Source organism: Colius striatus, chromosome 2 (genome assembly GCF_028858725.1).
Source record: "Colius striatus isolate bColStr4 chromosome 2, bColStr4.1.hap1, whole genome shotgun sequence".
NCBI lineage: Eukaryota > Metazoa > Chordata > Aves > Coliiformes > Coliidae > Colius > Colius striatus.
Genome location: NC_084760.1, coordinates 46,961,159 through 46,974,771, shown reverse-complemented (window position 1 = coordinate 46,974,771; position 13,613 = coordinate 46,961,159). Strand labels below are relative to the sequence as shown.

General features: G+C 47.6%; 1 protein-coding gene across 1 annotated transcript in view; it reads right to left on the bottom strand.

Annotated features, from left to right (window-relative positions):
* The window catches only part of OTOF (otoferlin), a 108,978-nt gene that overhangs the window by 64,538 nt on the left and 30,827 nt on the right, over positions 1–13,613 (bottom strand). Inside the window, exons 4-5 of the mRNA XM_061989496.1 lie at positions 8,779–8,878; positions 3,486–3,697 (exon numbers count right to left, since the gene is read on the bottom strand). Of these exons, the coding sequence (XP_061845480.1) occupies positions 3,486–3,697; positions 8,779–8,878 (312 nt within the window). The remainder of the gene's footprint in view (positions 1–3,485; positions 3,698–8,778; positions 8,879–13,613) is intronic.

Below are 13,613 nucleotides of genomic sequence, written 5' to 3'. Positions count from 1 at the left end.
CCTCAAGGATCTGAATGAGAAGCTGAAGCCAAATATCAAGGAATTGTACCAAACTGTCACCACCAGGAACCACTCTCCCACCTGCTAAGAGGTGCTGACCATGGAGAAAATGCAGGACAAGGATCATTGCCACAGTACTGTTTCCAGATGCCACAGCAGTATCTAGCCTGTATATGTCCTGCTGCCTGTCTATAAACTGTTGGCTTTATTTCAGCTCTCAGTGAAGAAGGATTTTCCACCAACCACGTACAAACCAACCTCAAAAAATCCTTCTGTTCAGCACTGCCTGCGTGCAGGCAGCACAGCCCAGCAGCCTTCAGCCACAATCCAGCTCAGGGGTGTTCAGCAAACCAGGCACCTCCTGGGTGGGATCTGTCAGGCTAAATGTGTCTGTCCTAACCCTCCAGCTCAGCTGGTCATCTTAGACTTACTTTACAGTCCCTAGAGACCTAATTCAGAGCCTCAATCCATCCATTTGCCTGCTATAGGCAATGCATCAGCCACGCAGTGTTGATTAACATCTTCAGTGAGAGCAAAGCCACGTTCACATCCTGCTGACTGAGTCTCCAAAGACCTCCAGCTGACTTCCCAACACACTGGGCTGACAGACAGACTGAAACCCTCTCTGCACATTGGGCTATATCTGGGAATGCTGCCTTCCCATACTCCTTTTAAATCCTTCAGCCTCTTCCCTGCTCAGCAACATCACGGGCCACTGAGCTGGGAAACAAATCTACACTTTCAATTTGCTTGAAAATTCACAGGTTTCAGCCCAATTCACACAGCTAATTGCCTCAGAGTGATGCAAGAGACTCAGGGGGTGAAAGAAATTTTGCTTTTATATGTCCACAATAAAGTGCTAAAACAGGCAGAAAGTGAAGTCTTCTGAAGCAGACAAGGGCACAAACCTGGGGAGGGAGTGATGATGAGGAGCTGCAGCAGCTCTTGAGATCTAAATCCTAGAATCATGGAATCACTTCCATTGGAAAAGATCTTTAAGATCATTAAGTCCAACCCCTCCCCTCATACTGCCAAGCCCACCACTAACCCATGTCCCTCAGCACCTCAGCTACACGGCTTTGCAATAGCTCCAGGGATGGGGACTCCACCAGCTCCCTGGGCAGCCTGGGACAGGGGCTGACAACCCTCTCAGGGAAAAAGCCCTTCTTCAGCTCCAATCTAAACCTCCCTTTGGGGAAACTTGAGGCCATTTCCTCTTGTCCTGTCATTCATTACTGGGGAGAAGAGATCAACTCCCACTTCACTACAGCCTCCTGTAAGGGAGTTGCAGAGAGTGATGATGTCTCCCTTCAGCCTCCTCTTCTCTAGGCTGAACACCCCCAGGGCCCTCAGCTGCTCCATGGTAGTCTTGTGCTCCAGCCCCTTCCCCAGCACAAATCTCTGTTGTCTGGTGAGCTGGGTGAGGATTTGAGCATAAGGCTCATAGCACCCCTTATAGGGTGGTCTGAATCTGACCCAGCATTGCTGTGGCCTCAGTGTCCATCCTTGCCTTGGTCTTGTGAATGCATATGAAGGTGTTGAAGAGACTGTTCCTCACAGAAAGGACTGAGCCCCAAGCATCCAAAAAACACGCTCATGGCAGAACTGGTCCTGATTTGTATTTCCTCCAAATGGACGGACAACTACAGTGTCCATGCCAGTCCCGTGGCATCTCCCTGTCACCAGGCTGACTTTGCAACTGATTACAGCACCTTTGTGTGAAGAGTGAATACAGTCCCTGGGCTTGTTTCAGTCCAGACCCAGGTCCTATGAGCTTAGAAAGACACAAGGATGATGCTGAAGACCCCTAAATTAGTAGAAAGCTGGTAGCAGCATCTCTTAGAAGAATTGGAGGTGTTTCCACCTGTCATGACAGGGCAAAGGGTCCCTCAGATACCCCAAGCAGGGCTCACTTACCTAGGCACAGCCTTTGATATGGGATTGCATTTAACCCTAGTGATGTACTGTGGTCCTGACAGACTGACATGGAGAGAGCATTGATAATGTCTTTGACAGCTGAAGTTCTTGTCTGTTTGAGGATTAAGGCTGCAAGGGAAGTGCCAGGGCTTGTGCCACAGCGTCCCTGCTTTCTCCTCCAGCCTCTGCTATGCCAGCTGATTTGCCATGGGATATGCACACTCATGATGCTCCCCGGCACATGGATCAGAGGCACTGTCACCTCCACCCCAGATGCATCCACACATGTGTGTTCTTGTGGTCAACATGCCCTTCTCCCCTGTCCCTGGCTGCAGCTGCACTCACCCCTTGGGGTCAATTTCTTCTTCCCAAAAGATCACCCTTGGAGGTCAGTTTCTTTTCTCCTGTAATGAATGACAGGACAAGAGGAAATGGCCTCAAGTTGTCCCAGGGGAGGTTTAGATTGGAGCCAAGGAAGAGCTTTTTCCCTGAGAGGGTTGTCAGCCCCTGTCCCAGGCTGCCCAGGGAGCTGGTGGAGTCCCCATCCCTGGAGCTATTGCAAAGCCGTGTAGCTGAGGTGTTGAGGGACATGGGTTAGTGGTGGGCTTGGCACTGTGAGGGCAGGGGGTGCACTTGAGGATATTGAAGGCTTTTTCCAATCATAATCATTCTATGACTCTATGATTCTATAATTCAGCACATCTAAGGCTCACTTCTGGGGAAATTATGAGCTCCACTGAGATGCAAAATGCCACACATTGCTCTGCACCCCACATGTGGCTCTAATCTGATCCAACACGAGGCCTGCCCAACAGCCAGACCTTTAATCCTCTCTGATTCTGTACTTCATTACATTTGCTCTGCTGCGTCCAACAAGCCTCAGTGCTTGCCGAAAGACTCTGTGCATGACTGGCATACTGAAACACTTCTCGGTGGACACTTACAGCACATCCTTACCTGGAACTGAGATAATGGATCTTCTGATGGCCAGACCTTACAGGAGCACTGGGGCAATGCTGTTTTTTCATGACAAGCCAAGCCTGCTGGCCAAGCCAAGCCAAGCAGGGATCAAGCCTGATCCCTGCTGCCATCACACATAGAACAATTTTGGTTGGAAAACACCTTGTAAGTCCTCGAGTGCAACCCCTCCCCTCACCCTGCCAAGCCCACCACTAACCCATGTCCCTCAGCACCTCAGCTACACGGCTTTGCAGTAGCTCCAGGGATGGGGACTCCACCAGCTCAGGACAGAGGCTGACAACCCTTTCAGGGAAAAAGTTCTTCCTCAGCTCCAATCTCAACCTGCCCTGGGGCAACTTTAGGCTGTTTCCTCTTGTCCTGACATTCATTACAGGAAAGAACAGACTGACCTTCTTCTTGGCCACAACCTCCTGTCAGGAAGTTGCAGAGAGTGATGATGTCTCCCCTGCTCCCCTGTGGCTCTTCTTGTCCAGGCTGAACACCGCCAGGGCTCTCAGCCCCTCTCCAGCAAACTTGTGCTCCAGACCCTTCACCAAGCTCTAGTGCCTGTCTCTGGATATATCTCCAAGAGCTGAATATCACATTACCTCCTGAAGTTCCTCTCCACAGACTGCTGGTTGGATCTGCCTGGAGAGATATCTGAGCTCTGTCGATGGCTGGAGAGGAGGCTGTCTGTCTCTAAGGGGTACTTGCCATCACCCTCTGAGTGGACGCTGGGGGTCTCCAGGAACTCCTTGTCATTCCACGTGCCCACTGTCCCATCCAGAGCCTGGTACCTGATCTCTATGGAGATGCTGGTCTGCAACACACACGGAAGACACAATCAGCCTCCAAGAGCAGCACAGGTAGAAAGGAAGGTTCTGCAAAATCTTTCAGATTTAGGTTTTTTCCTGGCATCTGCTGGCTTGATCTCTGAGCCTTACTGACCACAAAGTCTGCATGAGACATTTGGAGAGAGGGGCTTTGGCTTCAGAAGGTGGTCTGACCCAGCTCAGGCACGGTGCTACAGCCTCTCTTCTGCTCAAGGATTTGATTCACTGGAAGTGCTGGTGCATCTCAGTCCTGCTGCATCAGGTGTGAGAGACATAAACAGCCTTGAACAGTAGAGAAGCAGCTGAAGGCACCACGAGCAGATGAAGCCATGTCATGTTGGTAGACTTTTCTCTGTGGTGCAACACCTTGCCAAGCATTTGTGCCCTGCTGTGAAGTACTGAGCTGACAAGCCCCACAGATGCATGGTACCTTGTTCCTGCCTAGCCCCATCCCATTCCATCCCTAGGTGGGGCAGGGCTTGGCAAGGGACAGGCATCCCAGGGAGGTTTGGATAGATGCTGGTTTGGGGAGGGAGATCTCCCAGACTAGCTAAGACCAGGAGGCTCAGGGACAGGAAGAGATCTTGCACTGGGTCTGTCCAAACCTGATATAAAGCTTCTTCTAGATGAACTGAGTAAGGTCCACTCTTAAATATTGTTATCCACAACTTGCTCACTCAAGGTTGCACCTCGTTGTTGCAGTAAATCTGGGGCTAGAGATCCCAAACATGTTTCCCTCCAAAATATTTCTCTGGATTTAAAACTCAACCATATATGTGGGAGTTCACCTTACTGCAAAGAGCAGCCCTGATGTCCTTCTAAAGCCACTGCTTTGGACAAAGCAGCCAGAAAAATCTCTCTCCTAAAAACACATCTATTTTGAAAGGCAAACAGCTGCTACAAAGATCGACGAGAAGGCAAAAACCATTATCCACTCAGCTTCCATGGAGAAGTTATAAGTTATATTTGATGCAAAGGCAATCAATTTTAGACACAAGGACAAAACAAAAAGGCTACCAAACTGGAGCATGAAAACTTATTACAGCATCTTCCTTTTTTCATCTATATATGTAAGAGGGGGTGCAGCTTCCTAACTTGCTCCAACTGCAGCTTGTAATAGGGATGATGGAAGCATGGACAACAGAAAACATGGCCTGGAAGGATTCTGTGCATTTAGCATCTGACAGCTAAACGGTGACTCAAACCCAGCTGGAAACAAGAGCCCTGTGGATGGTTTTGATTGATTTTCTTCTTTGTATGGCAAAATAGAGATTTGAGTCAATCAAAATTATTTGCCACGCTGTTCTGACCTCACCAAGCTGCTCTGGATTGTTTGAAACAGCAAATGCAGAGGAGAGACAAAGATGCACATTGAAACATTAATTTCTCACGTTTTTCAAATCACCTCAACGCTGTTGTGAAATATTTCCTTTTGAAATATGACTTTTGAATTATATGTAAAGCTTCAAAAATCCTTTAAAAGAAATGAAAAATTATGGGTGTGATAAACCAAATGAGTTTATTTTTGGGCTGAATAAAGTCATCACTTGCTTGAAGGGAAATTAGTAGGTGTAAGCTGAAACCAAGAGAAATTGACACTGGAAAAAAAAAAAACACCCCTCAATTTACCAAGAAAATTAACAAGTGGAATGATTCATGGAAGGGCTGATGGATTGCTCTGTCCCTGGACATTTTTAAATCATTTTTATTTTTTTCACCTTTATTTTTTTCACCTTTTTTTCACCACTTGAGATAATAACAAATTCTGAGGCTCTCTTGCAGGAGGCCAGATGACACAACCATAATATTCCTCCTGGCTTTACAGTTCCTGGTTCTTTTAATTTGTTTGCTGAATTAAGTCAACAGTGATATTAGGGCCAACTGGAAGCTGCCAGTGAAGTTTTGCATTCTGCCAGAAAAAAAGGAAAATAATTTTTATCAAATCCTAGAATGGTTTGGTTTGGAAGGGGTCTCAAAGGTCACCCGCTTCCACCCTCCTGCGATGAGTAGAGACAATTTCCACCAGACCAGGTTGCTCCAAGCCCCATCCAATCTGCCCTTGAATTTTTATCCCTTCCTTTGCATTTGATTACAGAAAGACGAAGTTATGCCTGGAAAGTGCTTTCAAAGAAATGAAAACAGGGAAGATGCTCCTCTCCCCTCATCCAGAGCTGAGGTCTGACACCAAAGTGTCAGCAGTGGCTCAATCCAGAGTGGGTTTGGAGGTGGATGGTTCAGGGAGCAGAGTCTGCAAGAGGGATCCCCAGTGCCAGCCCAGCATCTTGCAGAATGCATGACAGCACCTTCAGCATCTGTGCCCTGCTTGCCAGGAGCCCTCCTGGAGATAACACAATGCCAGATCTTGCTCAGGTGCCTTCACAAAGCTAACATGCCTTTAAAATCCAGAGGTTTAAGGAGCTGTGAGAGATGAGATTTGCCAAAAGGGGACATCCTGGACTGGATTTTAAAGGTCTTTTCCAACTGAAATGGTGCTATGATATGAAGATTGCTTTCTTTCCTAATTCTGGAGGTGAATTTTGCAACAGTTGCACATGATTTGTCTCCAGGTTTGCTCAATGCTTGGAACGTGTTGCAAAACCTTCTTTCTTTGCATCTCAAAGGATGAATGCGGAGGGCTGGTTAGGAGAAGGAGAAGGGATCTAAAATCCTGCTGAAAGCCCAAAATGCCAACATATACCCTCACCTTCCAGGCCTGGTTTGAACAGGGGTGGCCTGGGGGTGCGATGATGCCCTAGAAATGCAGAGAAAATAGAGGGACACTGCATTTCTGCCCACAGTAAGCTCCAGAAAAGCATCTATATGGCTTGTGGTGTGCAGAACATGGGAGGAATTTATTGTCTTCTCCCTGAGAGACCTGTACTCCTGTAAAATCTTCCTTGCCTGAGCCATCCTGATTTTGTAGCAATAGACAATGCTCAGTATTTACATTTTCCAGAGCACTCTGTGAATAGCAGCTATAACAGCTGCAGCAGAGCTGCCATGGCACAGAGATGTAGCCATGAGGTCCTCGGAGAGCAGGTGATAAGCACATCAGGCATGGGCTGAGGAAGGTTGTTCCTTCTCCAGGTGCCTCCAATTAGAAGCACATGGCTTATAAGGAGGTGAGGGGTAAGAGATGATCTGCTTTGACCTACTGGGCAGCTGTACCAAGCTTCTGGCCAGACTCCAAGGCACCAGCCAATGTAGATACCTCCTCAGTCAGTTCATTCTGAAAATGTTTTCTGCATCAAGAAGTTGCAGGTATTTAACTGTCTTCTGTTGCTTTTCCTGTTTGCACCTGTGATACTGAAGGTTCTTGAAAATATGGGATTGTTCTTCCTTTGGAGGGTCCCATATAGTTTAATCAGGCCACTTCTCAGTCTGACAAACCAAGAGAGTAGCAGGAGCTGTTTTCTTTAGCTCTGAAACTGGTTTTGTAGATGGGGTGTGTACTCCCTCCATTTTTTTCTCCCTCCTCAGGACTGTATCACTTATACTGTTATTAGTTACATTCCCTTTACACTGCAGGAGAAGTCACCTCCTCTCTCCTCCTAATGCAACCACTTGCCTTTCTCTTGTTAATTGCTGCTTGTTATCATAAAGGACCACATGCAGTTGCACTTTTCCCTTTTGCTGACTGCAGGAAGCAGCTGAGGTTTTCTCTCTTTTTAATTAAAACACCAGGGTTTTGGTACCCAAGAAGATCAGAAGTAGCTGCATTTCCAAGTGTGTTTATAAAACTCAGTCTCCACGGGAAACAGCTCCCATGAGATGCGTTAACCAGATGGAAACGCATTGAGTTATACAGCAGTTGCTCTGCAGGCAGAGCGCCTTTTCCTTGGTGTCAGGATGTCAGCATGAAGGGTGCAGACCCAGACTTTCTTATGCTGTTTTTTTTCTCCAGAAGGGTATAAAGGATGAGATTTCAGGTGAGCTACTGCACAAGGTATTTCTCCAGGGTTAGATGAAAGCAGTGTTGAGGTGAGAGACAATACAGACAATACCGAGCATCACAAACAATGAGTACTGCAGTGGATTAAAGCTGACCCACTAATGGCCAGGGCAGAGCCAGATTGCTGAGGTGCAGGAGAGTGTTGGGAGCAGAGCTCAGTGTGGGAATGTTATCAAAGCAGCTGCCTAGTATCTCTGGTGGCATCTGAGGATCACACTGTACTCTGAGCTGCCATGGGTCTCCAGCAGCAGGACACTTACAGGTTATTTCTGAGCTGTATGTGAGTGACTGCATCCTGTCTGTGTGCAGATTAAGACTCTGTAAACTTGATCAATTTCCACTTGGTTCTCATCTTAAACCCTTTAAGGCATGCAGAATAGCCAGCCTTTGCTGTGTACCCTCAGGTCAATCCTGGCTGCCTTATTTCTTCAGACCAAGAATAATGAGATGAAGGAAAAGTTGAGGATTTGGCAATTCAGGTGCATAACATAGACTTCTACACTCTCACAGAGTCAGCAGAAACATGTGATACCAGAGACTCCCACTATAGACCCTTCCTCATTTAACATCATAAGGGATACCTCTAAAATGGATTTCATGCGAGCATGATTTGGGCTTCGCCTTGAGTGATTATAGTAATGAGATAAATGATGTGGCAATCACATGCAAGGAGTTTTGGCTAGAAATCATGGTATTGAGCATACAAATGACTTCAAAACAGTTTCAGCAAGGCCACGGTGCTCAGAGTGGGACCTTTGATTCATTAACCATAAAATTAACAGTAAAGTTAACACCCTGAAGTATGCTAATGAGCTAATTGAGGTCCATGCTGAACATATGACTATGTTCCTCAACTCTCCACCCAAATCATGTTAAACATCACCCTGTATTGCATATGTCTTAGGTATTGATGTATATAAGGAGTGGGTTTTTGTATTTCTTGGGGTGCATGTTAGGAGGAGAGAACCCACACGCACCCAGCACTGCAATAAACTGATGTCTGCTTTCTAAACTATAAAAATGAGTTTGGAGAGTGGTTATTTGTTACAGATTTTGGTAACATGCATAGACCAATGACTGAAGGGAAGAAGCAGCTGCTTATTCCCTGTGACTCACCTGAATGGCTGAATTGTTGTCGTCTATGAGCGTGTCTGTCACCTCTACCTGTCCTTCCTCCACCACCTTTTGCAGGACCATCCGGAAAGTGCCGATGAGCCTTTAAAGAAAATAAAAACTGTGTGAGCTGTGCTGACCACATGCCAGGATCCGTTTTTAATGGGAAAAGGCTTTGCTGGCCAAGCAAAGCTAGCTTGCTTCCCCTTTGCCTTAAGAAGAGGTAGATGCAGGATGGAGGATCTGAGCATGGCCAAAGACTCTGTCAGACATTAGCCCCAGCTCAGTGGAGATGGTGGATGAAGGAGAAGCCATTTCCATGTAACACTGATGAGCTAAGAAGAGAAGGAATCTTTGGGAACTATCAGTCTTAAATTGCCAGTATGCAACTAAAAAAACCCAAAGGAGCCTCTTTCCATCCTGAGTGCAGTTACGTCTGTGCTGGTAAATTAAATAAGACAAGAACCAGGGCATTATCCCTCACCAGGAAGAACCTTCAGAAATAGGTTTTTCCCCAAGAGGGTTGTCAGCCCCTGTCCCAGGGTGCCCAGGGAGCTGGTGGAGTCCCCATCCCTGGAGCTATTGCAAAGCCATGTAGCTGAGGTGCTGAGGGACATGGTTTAGTGGAGGGATTGGACTCAGCTTAGAGGCCTTTTCCAATCAAAATGATTCTAAACTCTTGTCAAATGAACAGGAGGAAGGCATCTAATTGCTCTCAGTGAATCTTGCCCAGGCTCGATGCAAGTCCAAGTAAATACAACAGTTAAGAAGCCTGATACTCTCTAATAGAAGCCATTACTTATTTGCCAGCTCATGGCTTGTCAAGGAGCTGTGGCTTCATGTTCTTTGTATTCTGCTGTGGCACCAGAGGGATCTTCCCAGCTGGTGAAGAGTCAACTATAAATCAACAAGTACCTCCTGACATGGAAACGGTGAATGCAGATCTGCCTTATCCCATCTATCTTGCCTGTCATCTGCAGTGCTGTGCTCCCAAATAACAGAGAAGATATTCCACAGCACAACAGGAACATGCCTGCAGTGCTCTGCCATCTGGGGCCAGCAAGAAAGCTGCTGCTGCTGATTAAACTACTTCCTTGCAAACCTTCAGGGATTGCATACTGTGACCCTGATTTATTGAGATGTGGTTTCAGAGAGGGGAAAACGCCCCTTGCTGTGGGATATTGAGAGGCTCCTCTCCTGCCTCTGCCTCATGAAATCCAAGCACCCCATGCTGTGCCTGCCTAGAGACCCACAGTAAAAGAAGTGTTGGCCCTAGGGCAGCCTGGGACAGAGTTGAGGATGTGGTTTGGCTTTTTTCTAGCTCTCAAGCCCTCCCTTTCAGACTTTGAAGTACCCTCTGAAATGCTGGGTAGGGTCTGCTCAGCCTTACCTAACTCCCTGGGATCTTTGAGGCTTGAATTGCCAAGGCCCTGCCTCTGCCAGCCCTCCTTTTATTCTTTCCCCACCGTGGGTCCTTGTGTGTACTTGTGCACACACACACACGTGTGTGTGAGGATCAGCTAGTATTGCTGTGGGTGTTGTTCTGACCAAAGACATCAAACTGTGCTGCATAGCTGGCCCACAGTACACCACTCATTTATAATAAACTACCTGAGGAAAACAGAACAATCGCCTTACTCTTGCTCCTCTGCTTATCCAGCTCAGTCTAACTTGCAGCAGGGAGGTCCTGCTTCCCAACAAACCACTGTTGGATCCTGCTGGAGCTTGCTGGTGGTGCCTGATGCTCATGGGGCAAAGGATAGCTGTGTAAGATGAGGAGCTTCCCCACCTCAGCTCCTGTGTGCTGTAGATCTCAGCATTGAGATTCTCAAACTCTGTCTCCAAGGTGCTGCACAAGGCATTAAGCATGAACACCTTTTCTTTGTGTGCTTCATGTACAATGAATAATGCATTGCTGCCTCCCATGGAGAGCTGCTGCTCCTCTGAGATGGACTTACTGAAAATTTGCTGTATCAGCCTGGATCTCAGGGTCTGTGAAATAATCTTATTTGTTTGCAACAGCAGCAGCTCTCTGGTTTTAGAAAGGCTTCCTTCAGAGAAGTCTGCTTTATTTGTCAGGGTTTCAGCAGAGGCTGTGCTGCAGAGCTTGAAGGGGGGGTTGTTGTCTTCTATCTGGATGTGATTTCAGCAGGTGAGCGTGGAGGAATACTTGTGTGGCTTAGGCTCTAAAATCAAGTGATTTTAGTGCAGTTGCTTACAAGTTAGATATATCTGTGAAGGTTTCTAGGTTCAGCCAGTAACACATTGCGCAGTTCTCTTACAGATCTGTTTAGGTGTCTATATTATTTAACATCTTTACTGATGGCACATCATAAAAATGCAGCTCTGAGATATGGTGGCGACTTCTCTACTCTTCTGACATCAAGATGGACCCAGATGCCTCTGGCTTATGGATGCATATTGCCCCAGAGTGGCCTGATGAGGAAATAAGAAGCTTACTGCATGGACACAACAAAATCAGATGTATATGTAAGTGGAAACACCCCTCAGTTGTGAGGAAAGTCCTTCCAGCACAATGGACAGGGATTTGGGAGTGCTGGTGGGCAGCAAATAAACATGAGCAGCAATGTGCCCTCGTGGGCAAGAAGGCCAATGGCATCCTGGCGGGCATGAACAAAGTGTGGGCAGCAGGTGGAGAGAGGTTCTGCTCCACCCTGGTGAGGCCTCATCTGGAGTCCTGTGCCCAGTTCTGGGCTCCCCAGCTCCAGAGGGAGAGGGAACTGCTGGAGAGAGGCCAGTGCAGGGCTACCAAGATGCTGAGGGTACTGGAACATCTGTGTGAGGAGGAAAGGCTGCAGGACCTGGGGCTGTTCAGCCTGGAGAAGAGAAGGCTGAGGGGGGACCTCATCAATACTGAGAAATCCCTAAAGGGTGGGTGTGGAGAGGATGGGGCCAGTGTTTGTTGTGTTGTGGCCAGTGCCAGGACAAGGGGTAATGGGCACAAGCTGGAACCCAGCAACTGCCAGTGGCACAGGAGGAGAAACTTGTTTGTTGTTGAGGTGAGGGAGCCCTGGCCCAGGCTGCCCAGGGAGGGTGTGGAGGCTCCTTCTTGGGAGGTTTCCAAACCCGCCGGACATGTTCCTGTGCCCCCTGACTGAGGAGAACCTGCTTTAGCAGAGGCTTGGGCTGGATGAGCTCTGGAAGTCTCTTCCAAGCATTCCAGAATCCATTCTGGGATTCTGTCATTTACTGAGTTACCCTCAGGGAAGAGCCATGATTTCAATACAAGGTGTGTTCCTTTGTTAAGGGCCACAGTGTGATGTCTGCAGGACAGAGGAAGAGTGAGGCTTTCACTTGTCTTTGTAGTGGCCTGTGAGTACGTGGAGGGTCTTGAAAGCTCAGTTACCAGAAACCAAGCATGGTTCTAACACCAGAAGTATGTCCACCAGGTTCAAACAGATAATTGAATTTTCCTGATCAATTTATTGTTCTAGAATGCCTGACTTCCACAAGATTATAACCCACCTTCCACTTCAGTATCCTTTGACTGATGGAGAATGAGCACCAGTGACTGCAGTCCCACAGCTCTTAGCATTTCCGCTTTCTATTTAAGGTGCAGAAGCTGCTCAAAAGTAGTTTCAGGTTCCTTTGCCTTATTTTATGATTGTAGGGGGTAGGAATGTGCTCCCTGCCTGAACATCTCCTGGTTTCCCATCTGGAATCCCCTGCAGCTCAGTGCTCACAGTTGCTGCTTCAGCAGCAAACCAGTGCAGGACTGGAACTCTTCCCAAGGGATCTCGCAAAGATTTTTGTTCAAGGGTTGGTATGTCTGAACCACAGACTTGCTGTGTGGAAGATACCTCCTGCAAGGCCACCACCAACTCTACATGAATTTGGCCATTGATTCATCTATCTAAGCCTCAAAAATCCCCATGGATGGAGATCTCTCACCTCTTTCCTGCGGCTACACCACCCTCCTGGGGAAGAATATTTCCCTGATAGCCAACCTGAATCTCCCAAGCCACAATATTTGCCTGTTGCTCCTTGTCATTTCACCTGCCACTACTGTTACCTCTGTAACTCTCTTTCAAGCAGCTGCAGGTAGCTGTTACGTGGTCCTTTGGTCTCCTCTCCACCAGACCAACCAAGCCCTGCTTCCTCCACCTCTCCCTACAGGCTACATGTCCCAGGCACTAGTCAGTTGAGGGTTTATTTATGATGGTGAAGGTAGTTTCAGCTGTTGACTCCACTGAAGAAACAACTGAAGTCTTAAATGAGTCATCATAAATTTTTGCCATGAATTTGTGCCTCCAGGGAACTCCTGAGAGTAATGAGTAAAACATAGAGAGTGATAGGACATGAGGAAATGGCCTCAAGTTGTACCAGGGAAGGTTTAGATTGGAGCTGAGGGACAGTTTGTTCACACCTGAAAGGGTTGTCAGCCCCTGTCCCAGGCTGCCCAGGGAGCTGGTGGAGTCCCCATCCCTGGAGCTATTGCGAAGCCGTGTAGCTGAGGTGCTGAGGGACATGGGTTAGTGGTGGGCTTGGCACTGTGAGGGGAGGGGTTGCACTCGAGGACCTAAAAGGTCTTCTCCAACCTAAACCCACTTTGCAGGTGATGATGAGACAGGACACAGGGCAGGCTAGTCTGAAAGATGCCTATATATTTCCTTGGTGCTTTATAGTTAACAAGGTTAATGAAGTCGTCCACAGCTGGTAGCTCTGGGAGGGCACATCTTAATACCAATAGCACTTTTAAAAACAAGAGTAACCCGTTAGGGTTCTCCAGTGTAGCTGTTGTGGCGTTGCTAGGAGGGGTATGAGCTATTCCAGCTTGTGTGCTCAAGGCACTATGGCATCATGTCAGCCACACACTT